Raw genomic sequence first — 14,700 nt, forward strand, 5'->3', positions numbered from 1 at the left:
TTCTTCATCAATAATCACGCAAAATTACTCCAAACATTTCAGCAAACATCTTAGCAGCCATGAATATGTACGGCCTCGATAACTCGCTCTTCGAATTCGGTTTCAACGACCCCTCTCTCATCGACTCGATTTCGAGCTCCCACACGATGATCACCGATAGAAGATACCTTGAAAGAGAGGAAGAGAGCTTACTCAGACTCTCGAATTCAATTTTGAGAGATATCAAGAGGCCCAGCAGTCCGCCAAAGCGCCGGCACGACGGCACTTCGCCGCTGCCCCTTGGAATGGATTGGAGCCCTCCCCCTCGCAATTGGGTAATAGTTCATCTTATCAATTGCTGCTGAATTGTTAATTGGGATTTAGGAAGATGAAATTTTGTTAGTTTCTGGCGCAATTTCGCACGTTTTCTAGCTAGCGCAGTTCATGTCTCTTTTTACTAGGTTTAGCTAGTTATACTCGAAATCATTGTCATACCAATTTGAGTGGATAGTGGTATCATTGTGCTTTTAAGTTTTACACTGATATGATTCGTTTTTGGAGTAAATTCATACTTTTTGTTCTTTTGATGTGTGATAGTGACTATTCTCCCCACTCACGCACACACACTGACTGACACACATGTATCTATGGTGATTGCAAAGAATATGATGTATGTATCTTTTCGGCAGATGGTGTTCCAGTAATGGTGTTAGCTTTTCTGTATTATGCATTATTGCTTCTCTTTTAATTCAAATCTTCATGTTTCCGTATGTTATCCCCCACCCCACAGCATAAGGTCTATTGCTTTCTGTTATCGCTGTAATGATGATTCGATGGCTTCCTTCTTGGGATATGCATGAATGTGCTGTCCCATGGCTTGCTGTTTCCCGTCATGTAGATTTTCAACCATGAATAGCTCCACTTTGCGCATCCACTTTATATTATGTGCTCCTACTATTCATCTTCTCTTTTGGTTACTAACTCAATTCTTGGCATCAAAATTTCATTTTGAACATAGATGTTGGTGTTTGGAGTGTAGTTTCCTAATGTTTCTAGGTTTATGTTGCTCCCTAGAAATGGAATGTTGCAAGAATTTTAACAGTGTTTCAATAAAATGTCAGATAATGAGGATAAGTCTGGACTAAATGTGATGTGTGACTAACAATGTGCTCTAACTGAATCAATTATCCCATTATTGTTCTACTAGAAGGCCACCTCATTCCGATGACAAAGTTGATTACACTCGTTCTTCATGGACTTCTGAGACACTACTAAACCTGCTTGCTGGATTAACCAAGTCAAGATTTCTGCTGCTTTTTTAAATCAATGAATGATTCATTTACCTGATTCTGCGTCAAATTTGTGCCTATTATGTTCAGTTTTGGTAAATTGTGGTATATCATTTACTGTTTCTGTAATTGCATGAAAATTTGATCATGCTTTCTAGAATTATGGACCTGTTTTTTTTTTCAATGTAGAGTGGAGTGAACACAATCTGGCCTCATGATTTCCACACAGGATGGAGTTATTGTGTCACAATTCCTTCATGGAGCATCTTTGCTGAATCAAGCGGCTCTGAGCCTGTAGTGGTAGAGATATTTATTGGCTTATTTTATTGTTTGCGTGGTTCTTTTTCCAACATACAACTATGTTTTGATGTTTCTTTATATATGGTGTAAGTAATAATAGTGTTTAAGCTTATGCAATTTCCCTTCCTTGCATTATAACATAAAACTCAAGAAAAAAATAATTACTTGGAAAGGTTCTAAGACTAGTTTCTTGAATTCCTGCCTCATTCTCATCTTCATCTATCTTTATTGTCCTCTTTTGTTTACCTTCCTGCACACCATCTTCACTCTCCCACCTCCCACCTCGACCTCCCAACTCCGACATACACAGTAAAGAAAAGGAGATGTTGCTCGATTATGTTTAGTAGGAAAAATTGTGTTTGTTAAGATTTTGAACATTCTGGAAAAAGTAAGATAGATCTAAGATGGATAAAGACAACCACTTTTACTTAACCATGAAGATCATGCATGTATTAGAAGCTGAAAATTTAGTAGTATCTGTTTTAACATTCCTACACAACAGTTTTACAGGGTTCAAGTTGGTTTGCAGTCGCCTGAAGGAACTACCACCACGCGTGAAGTGTTGAGGAGATTTAGTGATTTCTTAAAACTGTCTTCTGATGTGAGTTACATTGATTTCAAGTTCTCTTATGGGACAATAAACTAGAATGTTGTAATTTGGCTATAAAATTCAATCTATCTTCATTATTGGTATACTTTGAGTAATGCTCGGTAATCTTTTTTTTCTGATGCTGTCAATGAGGAACACTGCAAACTGTGACAAATTTTCATTTCTTTTCCAGCTGAAGCAATCCTTCCGCAATAAGAAGTTACCCCCTGCCCCTCCAAAGGGGCTTCTGAGAATGAAAAATAGAACACTATTGGAGGAAGTGCGTAAATTCTACATTCTGCCTCTTGCAACTTATGAATTTATCTGAAAGTAATAAATGCCTCCTGGCCCTTTCTGTTTGCTCATGAACAAATCTGAAATGATGTTGACGGATGTTTTTGTGGTTGATGTTATGATCTAAAATAACATTGGTGGTTACTTAGTTGTTTATCACTTCGATCACAGCGTAGGTGTTTTTTGGATGATTGGATGGCGCGGGTACTCTCAGATATTGATGTCTCAAGAAGTGCTCCTGTAGCATGCTTTCTTGAATTAGAAGCAGCTGCAAGGTCATGTAATGCATCTCCCTGTTGATCACAGAAATTATTTATGTTTTTTTTCTGCTTCAAAGTAATATACATAACTTTTTTTCTTTGTTATTGCATGTGTATCTAGTTTTTATATCGAAGCTCATCTATCTGTACTGACCTTTCAGCATTCCGAGAGTCAAGCCAGAATGACAATTTTGTGGCTTCTGGCACTTCAGCACGGGCATCAAACAAGTCTAGTGGTACTACTAGTGAAACATCTGAATCTCGATCGGATCTGTATGCTAAGGATAACAACTCTGAATCTCATGAGCAAAATCCAGTCCTTGAAAACAATTCTGAGAATCCTGAACAAGCAACTGCAAATGAGGCCTTCTCTGAAAATAATGACGTTACCATCTCCAAAGAGTTTAGTGATGGGAAGGTGATTTGTCTTTCATATATCTCTTTCGAATTTCAGTTTAAAATAAATTTTCAGCTCAAAGATAGATGAGTGGTGCTTCTGCTCACATAACATGTTGCATTAAGTTAAATTGAACTCCAAGTAGCATAATATCCTGAAGGAAGTGTATATGAACTTAGGAACAACAGGAAATGCTCGACCTGTTGTATGGTGGATGAAGAATCTTCTGTCGTCCTATTTGCTTATTTTGGTCCTTGTTTGTCACCGTTAGCTTGAAACATCCATTTAAAAACATTGTAATATTATATCTGAATCCCCTATGAAGGTCAAGAAACTGAAGAGAAGCTATTTTATCATCACCTTCTACAGGTCAAAGATCTGGAAACTGAGCTTGAATCTTCAAAGCAAATTGAAAAAGAAACTCTCGAGCAGGCACTATCTATTGAGAGGGAAAGATTTACCCAGCTGCAGTGGGATATGCAGGAATTGGGAAGAGAGTTCATGGAGATGGAGTTCAGATTGAAAGCAGAACAGGTTTGCATTTTTCTACTGTGTGATTTCCTCCAACTTCTATTTTCAGGATAGTTAATAGCACTTTACTAATTTCAGGATGAGAAGGTTCATGCTGATGAGGAAAAAGCGTCAATCATTAACGAGAACGAAGCATTGAGGCTAGAGTTGGATTCTGCTAGAGAGCAGCTAAAAAATTTGCAGAAATATCGTAAAGAAGCAGACCTGCAATCAAAATCAAATGTTAAACTTCTCGTGAAAGAGGTTAAATCACTTCGAAGTTCTCAATCAGAATTGAAGCAGGAGTATGACGCAGTTTCAAAAGAAAGTGTGGAATTAAAGGTACAATTTTACTGTATTTGGTTCTGCACTTTTTAAAAATGGAAACTGACAAAAATTCTTATGTTGCTCTAAAAGAATTACTACTAGATAGTTAGAAAAGATATGTTGCAGTGAGAACAAAAGTTCTTATGCTTACCCCTGAATCACTGTTTGCAATTGCATTCATTGACTGTCGCCGTTTTCTGTAACCTTCTCATTAGTGCTACTGTTGATGCAAAAGAATAGATAATGCTAATACTCTTCTTATAGACAAAACTACAAAAGGAAAGGACAAAAAGGGATTGTATTGACGCTGCCAACAGAAAGTTGCTGCATGAATGTAATATTCTTCGTAGTCAGCTCGAAGAATGCGGTGTTAATTTTTTGGTTGAGCAAGAAAATAAGTTAAAGATGGAGTCACCAGGTGATGCTATGGAGTTACTAGCAACTTCTGAAAACCGTATTGGTCTTCTTCTGGCAGAGGTAGTCTCATGACCAACTGGACTCTTATTTTCTTAAATTGTTTTGGCTATTCATTATAGGATCGTATTGCCTCTATTAACGGTATATGTGACTAACCAGGCGCGACTCCTTGCACAAGAAGTAGCCACTCCAGTCTCAAGTTCAAGTCATGAAAGTGACAAGCTAACGACAACAGATGACGAATTAAGGAAGATGCTAACAGAAGTGCTCATCGACAATGCCATTCTAAGGAAACAGACAACTTCAATTATCCGGTGTGCTTTAAATACTACTGATACATCAACGCAAAACACACAGATGAGCTAAGGAGATGCCCCTGCCAGAAAGCTGTAAGCAGCAAGTTTTTCGAGATATGATGTAACTAAGCGTGTATGTGTGCATAACCTGTGTAGTTAAATGCAAATCATGTGTGCCTTCATGATGCTGCTCTAGAGAAATACTTTAAATAATGTTTTTGTATTGACCAGTTATTCTACTTTTACACTAAAAAAAACCTGTACATGTTTGTTTTTTTCTGGATTCAATAAAATAAGGTTCAGCATAAGATATTAACACATTGCTGGAAAAATAATGCCATAACAAAAGTACATGTTAACTAGTCTCACACTCGGCAATGTTACTATGCATTTGGGTATTTCGTATGAAATCAACAATATCTAATATGAACAAAACAAGAAAACAAAAAGGAAGTCGTTAGTAATAGAAAGGATAGTAACTCATACAGAATTACAATTACAAATGTGATTCGTCTATAAGAAATGGCATCTTCGCCGAGCATCAGTCTGTAGTTTGGAGCTTGAGGGCCGAGGGTCTCTTTAGTCAGAACCAAAACAACCTTCCTGCACAAGACTCTACTTATCTCCGCCGCCAAACATACCCATCATATCCTTGGAAGAGCCCATTTGCTTCATCAAGCTTTGTAAGCCGCCCATGCCACCAATCTGTTTCAGCATCTGGGGTGGAAGGACCTTGCTCATGTGCTGTGCGTTCATGTTTCGCGAAAGTGCACTCATGTCTCCTTTCTTTGGGATCTTAAGACCCTTCATCTTGCTCCAGACCTTGGCAAGCCTCTTGTACTCTTCCAACATATCCATTACATCCCTTATAGGACGACCACACCCTCTGGCTATCCGTATGATACGGGATTCATTCATGATTTTCGGGTTGGAGCTATCCAACTCTGTTAATAAATTTGAGGTAAGTTTATGCAATATAACTTGATTCATGTTGAGTTTATTTTATAAATAATGAAATTTTGGACTAGTCAACACCTAAAGCCATCAGATAAATACTTGCCTTCATTAGTCATTGAGTCCATCATTGTCATATATCTTTTAATCTTTGTCTGGCTTTCCTTTTCTTGACCCTTGGGCATCAATTCTTGACTAAATCCTGGAAGCATAGAGAATACCTTCAAACAAGAAACGGTGTATTGGTAAGTATGCAATTACTTCAAAGTTTATTCACAATCAAACACTGTGTATAAAGAAGCATTAAGAACAAAAGCCCAACACAGAACCATGGCGGCTGAGTACTTTTGTAAGACCAAAGATATGTCCAGTTCAAAAGAGAACCTCTACTGGTTTTTCCCACCCAAATTAATCATGCAAGGAGCATTTTTTTTAAGAGCAGCAAAACAAGATGAATAATACCCAGTGATAAATTAATAAATCAATCGAGATTAGGTTGTCAACTACCAGACCTGACCAATGGGGCCCATTTTAAGTATATTCTGAAATTGCTCGTACATGATCCTCAAAGTAAAATTTCCCTCAGAGAGCTTTTGGAGAAGCTCAGGCTGTTGATCCATCGGAACAACTTCTTGAATTTTGTCCATGAAGCCAGACCAATCACCCATACCTGTGAAAATCATTTATATTAAAATATGGCTTGTCTGAATAAGACTAGCAACAAAATAATAGCAACCATAATTAGGACTACTAACCCAAAAGACGGCTGACAAAAGGTTTTACATCAAATATCTCGAACTCATCCATATGTTCACCCGTCCCAATAAATATGACTGGACTTTTTGTAGCTGCAACTCTGTAAATGGAGTGAAGGATCATTATATTTTCCACAAGATAGCAAATCAAGTTAACTGTTGTCTGCATGGAAGATAATTTTTCTGTATTTTATAAATGAACAATAATCAATTGCATGAGAAAACTCTAATGGCCTAAAAGCAATGATATAACATCGCAATCCCATCAAATTTTCACGAGCAACTTACTGTTGGACGCAAATCCAACTAATTAAGTTTACACTTCACAGTTGGAAGAAATTCTACATTTCATCTCCACTCAGAAATAATGGAAATAGCAGCAATTTATGGTTCGGCTAAACAGATATTTATGTGACTTTAGTTTCACCAATGGCCATTATCTGTTCTTTTAACACTAAAAAGCAGCTTTCAGGAAAAAAAAACTTCTATAAAGTTTTGATATCGTATCACTCCAATTTAAAAGTACAATATGTTAATTTTCTACACTTACGCGCTAAGAGCACCACCACCTTTAGCATGGCCATCCATCTTTGTGACAATCACGGCTCCAACAGGAACACTTTGCTTGAATGCTTGGGCCTGGTCAAATGCAGCTTGACCGATACTGCTATCCATAACAAATAAAACAAGATCTGGTTTCTGAAGTATCAAGAAGATGAACTCATCATTATCAATTCGGGATCCAAATAAAAACATAAGAAAATAAAATAAAGGCGTACCGTTGCTTCAGAAACTTGACGCATCTCTTCAAAAAGTGCTGCTTCTTGCTTGTGACGTCCACTGGTATCAACAATTATGAGATCACAATTTTCCTTCTTAAATCTCTCAACTCCTTCTACTGCAATTCTTACAGGATCGGACTCAGTGTAGCTGTGGCAGAACACATTATTTATCAATCAAAACAAGATTAGAATCATTACATATACCTAAGACTCAGACCATCTAATTTAAACAAACAATACCCAAAGTATAGAACAAAAAGTAAGAAAATTGAATATATGTCTTTAACTAAGTCAAGCCCCAGTTTTCTTCAGGAATCTATATTAAGTACTTTAAAAGATACGATAGAAAATGAAATGCGATATTTCTCTTCACGAATATTCAGAATCTTCACAAGAAGAGTTCTATAGTATTCTGAGATGCTAACTCAACTTTCTAAATTTACTAATAAAATAACTTCCGACAGATTTGCTAGAAAGGATTAGATTGTCATGTACTCATGCATTATTCATAGTTCCCTACACTGCCCCTACAACCACCTACAACTCACGCGCTAAAACAGAATAAGGGGCATTAAAAAGAGACCCTCAATTTCTGTGCAGTAGAGAGAGCCATTTTAATTCGTACGATGAAACTACATTTAGACGACCTTGTTTTAATGGAATGAAACAGAGAATCCATATGCTCAGTAATTGAGAAAACAAAATAATGTTTTTGGTTCTTTGTCAAACTAAGGTTGGCAAGGGGTTATTCATTATTCTTACAGGATTTCCAAATCTAAAATGGATATAAAATATACCTTCCATAAAAGGGAATTTTAGCTTTTGTGGCGTTCTGCTTTAACTGATCAAAAGCACCAGCTCTAAATGTATCGGCACAAACAAGTGCTGGTTTATAGCCTTTCTTCTGGTGGTAGTATGCATATTTTGTACAGGTGGTTGTTTTCCCAGATCCTGGAATAAGGTTCAAGCCAGCAAAAATTAATGCATAATTGCATATACATGTTGCCCATGGTAATCGGAAAACATGGATGGAAAAAAATATTTTCAGAACTCCATCCCTAAACACAGCCATATTCAATCTACACAAATGACTATGATGGGCTAAACATGCTCTAATGTCGTATTAGCAGCATACCTTGTAGACCAACAAACATTACAACACTTGGCTTCCCTTTCTTTGGAATGAAAGCAGGCTTCCCTGGATCCAATATCGTGCATAGCTCATTAAAAACAGCCTACAGAAAAGCCAGGGAAAAGAAGAAGAAAAAATGTAAGAACTAAGAATAGCAGAGGCGTTAGAAAAGTTAGACGAAAAATTGCTGCTTACTTCACATACTCCCACAATGGGCCAGTAAATGGGAATAGAACTGCACAAGAGATAAAAGCTAAACAAAGATGCAGACATACACGACTCAACCACACCATCATAAACAAAGATACAGGGATACTTGCATATTCTAGCATGGCTCAGTATGCTTATAAGAAAAAAAAAACCGCTTTAGAAAGCTAACCAGACTAGAAATTATGATTCAGATACAAAAACAATAATCTTCCATGTTTGCTTAGCAGCTTTCTTAGAAAGCATAATGAAAATTTCAAGATGGGTGATAAGGTAGCTGAATTCGGGGGTTCACATAGTCAGATAATTGACTCGAAACACTTTTTTCTCTCCTCTTAGTTCCGCCACATTAACATCTCCGAGTAAAATTTCTTAACCCCCTCAAATATCTCACAATTCAGCGACAAAAATTCGAACTGAATTGAAAAATCAACAGTCAATAGAACCAAAAATTAAAATAAAGCCTTCACCTGTTGGATGATTTTACGTTTATTGTGGCCAGCGGCTAGATCATCGAGATTGACGATCTTCTTGATATTAGTCTGCATATCGCGAACGAGCTTGAACTGGACATCGGATTGGAGAAGCGCACGCGTGATCTCGTTGAGACAATCGTTGAGCACTTTCTCGTCAATGATGGTGGCATTGCTCATCTGCTGAAGAGCACGCGAGATGCTTCCTCCTAACTGCGCGAGCACCATCTTCGCCTATCGCCGGTGATCCAATTAGGTTTAGGGTTTAGCCTGGTTCGCCGGGAGAGAGAGAATTAGGGTGTTGTGGATTAGGGCGATATCTGAGAATGAAATTGGATTGGAATTGGGACTGGTAATTGTTTCTATACCTTTCTCATTAATAGTCACAAATCATAATTAATGAATAATTAATCCTCACTTTTAATAATTTTCTTTTTATAACAAAAGAAATTTGTCGATTTTATTTTAACATTTAGTAAATCGAGCAATTATACGTATATCTACTTTTTCGGTTACCATAGTGGTGGCAAGTCGCGTGCATTGCATTGTTATCGTATTAATCTGAAAATGATTCGATCTAATAAGGCATAATCCAAATTTGACGTGATAAGGAAATTCTCAATCCAAATACGAATCTGATTTGCTATCGTCAAAATCGAACACGGGACAAACGCATTAACGATACGATTTAATATTGATTGACACAACACGATAACAACACAAAACCAATTACATTATTAAACTTGGTGTACACGATGACAACTTAATTTACACTAACGTAATTTACACGATAAAAACTAATTTCACATGGTAAAAACATGATTGATACATCAAAATCTGATCTATACAATAAAAACCTAAATTACAAACTAAAGGATATTATTATTTTAAAAAGAATTAAAACTTAAGATTATCGAGTTCTTAATAGGTCAACCCGATAAGGACACGAACCCAGTAAAATTTGACCTAAAGTTCCAAATCCATTAATTTCTTGCATGTTCGTGTCAGGTTTTCGTGTTGGATCGGAGTATCCATTTATTAAATTATTTTCAAATAACATCTCATATACTCCAATTTATTTTTTAAAAATATATAAATGTAGCAATTTTATCTTCACAAATAATAAATACATCGATTTTATCGTAATTTTCTTGTACCTGCCAATTATATTCCTATATTTTCAACTTGGATCAATTAATCAATCTGATAATTATTTCAAAAAATAAAAATACTTTTTCATACAACAACTTATTTCTGAAAGAAAATAGTAGATCATCTTATAATTTATCATAACATGATTCCACTGTTGAAATTGATAAAAGATTAAAAGATTGAGACAAAATTATTAAGTTGAAAAGATAAAATAGAATTGATACCACTGTTAGAAATGAAAAATTAAAATTGATAAATTTTAGAAGTTAAAATGAATTTGATAAAACTATCAACATCTACCCTGCTCTAACAAACTCCATAATTAAATTTTATAGTATAAATGAAAAAGAGCTAGAGAAAATTATGGAAAAAACTAAGGTAATCGTCGCAACTTGCTAGGCCGAGATGATTAATGGAAATATATGGTATTATATGAATATCAAGGTTTTATACATAATCTTGTATTGAACATTTTGGCTTACAGTTACAATCTATAGATAAGAAAAGGCTTGGCAGCAGTTGGTGCCCGCATACACAATCACTCAGTCCCACAATTTATTAAAATACATCGGGATGGAAACGCCCCCCAAAGGAGTTGCTCAGCTGCGCGTGCTGCAAACGCAATGTCAACGCGTAGTTGTTTGCCTGTACAAGTAGCAAAATAAACACAAGTGTTGCCCATATAAGAATTTCCATCCGATTATTTACCTAAAAGAACCAAATAAACGAAACTCCAAGCACTGACCTCAAGAGTACGCAACTGCTCTTGATGCTGTGCTAACAATTGCTTTACGTGTTGCACCTCTAGGCTCTTCTCGTCATTTTCCTTTTGGCGCTCGTGCTGGATGGCTACGGCACGTTTGAGGATGGCATTATCCCGGAGAAGAAACTCAATATGCTCCTTCAGCGTCAAATTTTCCTACAAGGACACAAGGATTACTGCTAACATTGTGATGGAACTGATTTTTCAGTTAGCATGTACTGGTTGGTTGTCTGGTACCACCAAAAGAGCAATAATATCTTTCCAGATCGATAATCAAATCATAGATTCAATGACATCTTTCCCCACGGGGTGTCACCGTGTCAGGGTATGGAACTGATCATTTTTAGCTGATAATTAATGGATCCCATCTAATTCTACAAAGGCAATGCAAACTTCATCAAGCATAAATGTTTATATGTATGCCAAAAATTCGTAAATCAGGATGAACACACATCAGCTGCAATATGATCAGTTCCATACCCTGACATCAGCTGTAATATGATCACTTCTATAGTATGTATGTAATCACATAGATATGTCAGATTGATTATGGATCCTGACCTTATGAAAGCTTTGAGCTGCCTCGACACTGGCCCTAGAGCTGATAGCTTTCTCTAAATTCTCCAATATGCTGGCTGCCCGGAATCTCGCATCATCTATGCTAGTAGCATTCATCATCTCCCTCACAAATAAATCCACCCATTCTGCACCATCTGCTAGCGGGTTGTTTTGAGTTTGTGACTCCTGCAAAGGAACTGAATCCCCACTGGTTTGTGATGCAACTGCCAGTCAAAATCCATCACTATCATCACATCTTCTATACAAATTCTGAATTCTAAATAGCATTCGTCATACAGTTATAAATTTCCAGAACAATTATTGGAGATGCCAAAATAATTTTAGAGAGCTAAACTCTTATTTTAAGCATGCACAATGCCAAAGATGTCCTGCAATGAAGATTCTCTATGACCACCATTTTAATAGAGATAGAGATCAAGCAATGAAAAATGTAACAACCTTTAACACGCCAGTTTCTGGACTCTGGATCTGGAACATGCTTATTAGTTTTCATACTAGCATTACAATGTGAAGACATAGATTGTACATACTGCATACATTCATTAGATTAAACAACTATTTTTCTAAGATGTACATGAAAGCTTGAAAGAAAGACAGTTTGAGGCAGGCTAATGCTGCTGCCTAGGCCTATGGATGAATTCATATACAAGTAATGTGATGCAAATATCTGTTTTTGAAAACAGAGAAACTAATTCCGGGGCCGGGATCGCCAACTGAAAGCCAATACCAGTCATGCATCATAAACCTAACAAGTGGATTCAATGTAAGCACATACCTTTTTCCATTGTTGCATTTTCTTCAGCACTTGTGCCAATCTTGTCATTCCCATGTCCACGACAAAACTCATTTAGTTTCTTAATTGCCAAATCCAAGTCTTCAACAGACTCTTCCATAGCTTTCTCTAAAAGCTGATAAACAGTTACGAAATTATTAGAAGCCACACACATCATGACAAGTCTAATGAGATGAGAATGCGGTAATAAACCAATAATACCAATACTATCCATTAGGATAAAGAAAAATCACCAATCACATTCTACAAAAAAGCATAGAACCAAAGATTAAAAGGATATCAACAATATTGCAAGTGACATGTATTCAATCAGGATATCAATCAATACCACACACCATAAGAGAATGCTAAAAGATTGGAATTTTCGAATCCAGATTTTTAGCGAAACAATCACAGAAAAACATTTTTCAAGAATAAACATATCCAATAGAATGAACCAAGTAGTATAAATTTATTTTCATAAACCATAAGAATTGAGGATCATTTCCGCCATTAACACCTAAAATTCCAGATCTATGGAAGCCTAGCACCGATTTCATCCTAAACCTGGCATAATAGTGAAACATTCACCTGAACTTCCAGCTCAGGAAACAGAGCCTTGAGCTGATCAACCGAGCTCGTCTGAACCGGCGGCGAGTACGTGAACCGGACCGGCGAGGTCGACGAAGAGCATCGGAACTTCTTGTAAGCTGGCGGCGATGCAGACGCCGGCGATGACGCGGCGGCGTCGTCGTCGAAGAACGACCTCTTGCCACAGACAACCGCTGACATTTTTTGTTGAATTAAAAGAATAAATTACAAATTGGATTATTCGTATCTTCCTGAAATTGAAAATGAACAGGAATTAGGGTTAGGGTTTAGAGGTGCATCGGCGAGATTCCAAGCTTTTGCTTCAGGGTAGAGATGTACTTTTTCTTCTTGACAAATATTCTTAGCGGCGGATGCGGGTATTTATAGTTGCTGAATTTACCGCTAACGCGGATTTTTACGGGGTTTTTTCAAATTCCATTTCTAGTTGTAAATATGAAATGGATTAATCTAACGGTAACGAAATCAAATTTTTATTTGATACTACATATATTCGAAATGAACAAAATATGATAAATTAACACATAAATTTTTTAAATGACTTATTAAAATTAGAAATGACTAAGAGCACAAAAAATACTTTCATCTTCTCTTAAAAATAAAAACTTTTGAAACGACACAAGTTTTAATGCAAAATTGATAAAGTAAAGAGAAAGATAGAAAGGAAAATGTGGTAGTGGAAAAAGGAATTTTCTAAAGTTTGCAAGTTTCTGTTTTTAGGGAATGAACCAAAAAAAATAGTTTCTATTTTTAGGTGACAGAGGGAGTACATGCGTAGTCTAATTCAGGTCATTAATAATTTTTGGTTAGAAAAACTTTTCGATTAGTGAATTTACCACAATCAAATCTAATAAAATAAAACCATAAATATATAGGTCTAGTGACAGTTAAAATGACATAGGGTGACATAACAAAATTACTACTAGTAGTTAATTTGAGGCAAAACACATTCTTGGGTCCTTATACTTCAGTCAAAATGTTCATTAGGTCCTTGTACAATTTTTTCGTTTCAATAAGTCCTTATACTTTTCACAATATTTTTATCAAGTTCTCGTACAATTTTTCGTTTTAGTAGGTCCTTATACTTTTATCATTACTTTCATTAGGTCCTTGTACAATCTTTTATTTTATGGACTTTTTTACATTATCTTGGATAATAATCTAAATTTAATTAAACTTAATGAACTTTTTAATATTCCATTATTTAACTTAGCATAGTGTATAAAGATAATATCATCTTGTTATCCAATAATCTCAATAATTGTAGAGAATAATAATAAAAATAACCGTGATGATTGAAGATTAAAATCTAAATTTTTTTTAGAATAACTATCTGAATTTTCAATTGATTATTTATATTTATATTGAAAGATACGTTTCCCTGAATATTTATAATCATAAGATAAGTTAAATAATAAAACTAAAAGGTTCATTAAATTTAATTAAATATAAATTATTATCTAAGATAAAAGTAAAAGATATTTTAAAATAAAAAATTGTATAAGGACCTAATAAAAGTTATAACCAAAGTATAAGGACTTACTAAAACAAAAAAAATATACGAGGATGTGATGAAATTTATGAGAAAGGTATAAGGACCTATTAAAACTAAAAAATTGTACGAGGATCTAATGAACATTTTGATTAAAGTATAAGGACCTAAGAATGTGTTTTACCTTGATGATTAGTTAGTTGGATTTTTAAAATTTAATTTGAATTTTTATTATATAATGAATCGATATTGGGGTAACTAGACATTCGAACACAAATATACATTGTTTTATCCATTTCAGCATTCAATTTTATGAAAAAATTGTTACACGTATAAAATTAATGTATTTTTACACCACATTTAAAATTGGTG

The 14,700-nt window shown here is 35.5% G+C and overlaps 3 protein-coding genes across 4 annotated transcripts; 1 reads left to right on the top strand and 2 right to left on the bottom strand.

Moving 5' to 3' along the window:
• The first annotated feature begins 7 nt into the window (after positions 1-7).
• Positions 8-4,933, top strand: LOC125205314 (PX domain-containing protein EREX-like). Its single transcript, XM_048104170.1, has 10 exons — positions 8-314; positions 1,458-1,568; positions 2,071-2,169; positions 2,351-2,437; positions 2,623-2,731; positions 2,873-3,129; positions 3,478-3,642; positions 3,718-3,960; positions 4,210-4,422; positions 4,522-4,933. Exons 1-10 carry the CDS (start codon positions 60-62, stop codon positions 4,726-4,728), a joined length of 1,746 nt encoding a protein of 581 aa, XP_047960127.1. The 5' UTR covers positions 8-59; the 3' UTR covers positions 4,729-4,933.
• Positions 4,934-4,982: 49 nt separating this feature from the next.
• LOC125205315 (signal recognition particle 54 kDa protein 2) lies at positions 4,983-9,298 on the bottom strand. 2 transcript variants are annotated; one of them, XM_048104171.1, is made up of 9 exons: positions 8,959-9,298; positions 8,285-8,384; positions 7,947-8,100; positions 7,147-7,297; positions 6,918-7,066; positions 6,368-6,468; positions 6,125-6,282; positions 5,719-5,833; positions 4,983-5,602 (listed from the first exon to the last, which is right to left on the bottom strand). In XM_048104171.1, exons 1-9 carry the CDS (start codon positions 9,187-9,189, stop codon positions 5,274-5,276), a joined length of 1,488 nt encoding a protein of 495 aa, XP_047960128.1. In that variant the 5' UTR covers positions 9,190-9,298; the 3' UTR covers positions 4,983-5,273. The 2 variants fall into 2 exon arrangements, with proteins under 2 accessions (XP_047960128.1, XP_047960129.1); XM_048104172.1 differs by lacking the exon at positions 8,959-9,298 and adding an exon at positions 8,477-8,513.
• Positions 9,299-10,519: 1,221 nt separating this feature from the next.
• LOC125203994 lies at positions 10,520-13,157 on the bottom strand. The gene is made up of 5 exons (XM_048102533.1): positions 12,819-13,157; positions 12,231-12,363; positions 11,438-11,658; positions 10,859-11,032; positions 10,520-10,758 (listed from the first exon to the last, which is right to left on the bottom strand). The coding sequence occupies exons 1-5, from the start codon at positions 13,017-13,019 to the stop codon at positions 10,672-10,674; spliced, it is 816 nt and encodes a 271-aa protein (XP_047958490.1). The 5' UTR covers positions 13,020-13,157; the 3' UTR covers positions 10,520-10,671.
• Between the last annotated feature and the right edge of the window lie 1,543 nt (positions 13,158-14,700).

This window comes from Salvia hispanica, chromosome 2 (assembly GCF_023119035.1).
Source record: "Salvia hispanica cultivar TCC Black 2014 chromosome 2, UniMelb_Shisp_WGS_1.0, whole genome shotgun sequence".
NCBI lineage: Eukaryota > Viridiplantae > Streptophyta > Magnoliopsida > Lamiales > Lamiaceae > Salvia > Salvia hispanica.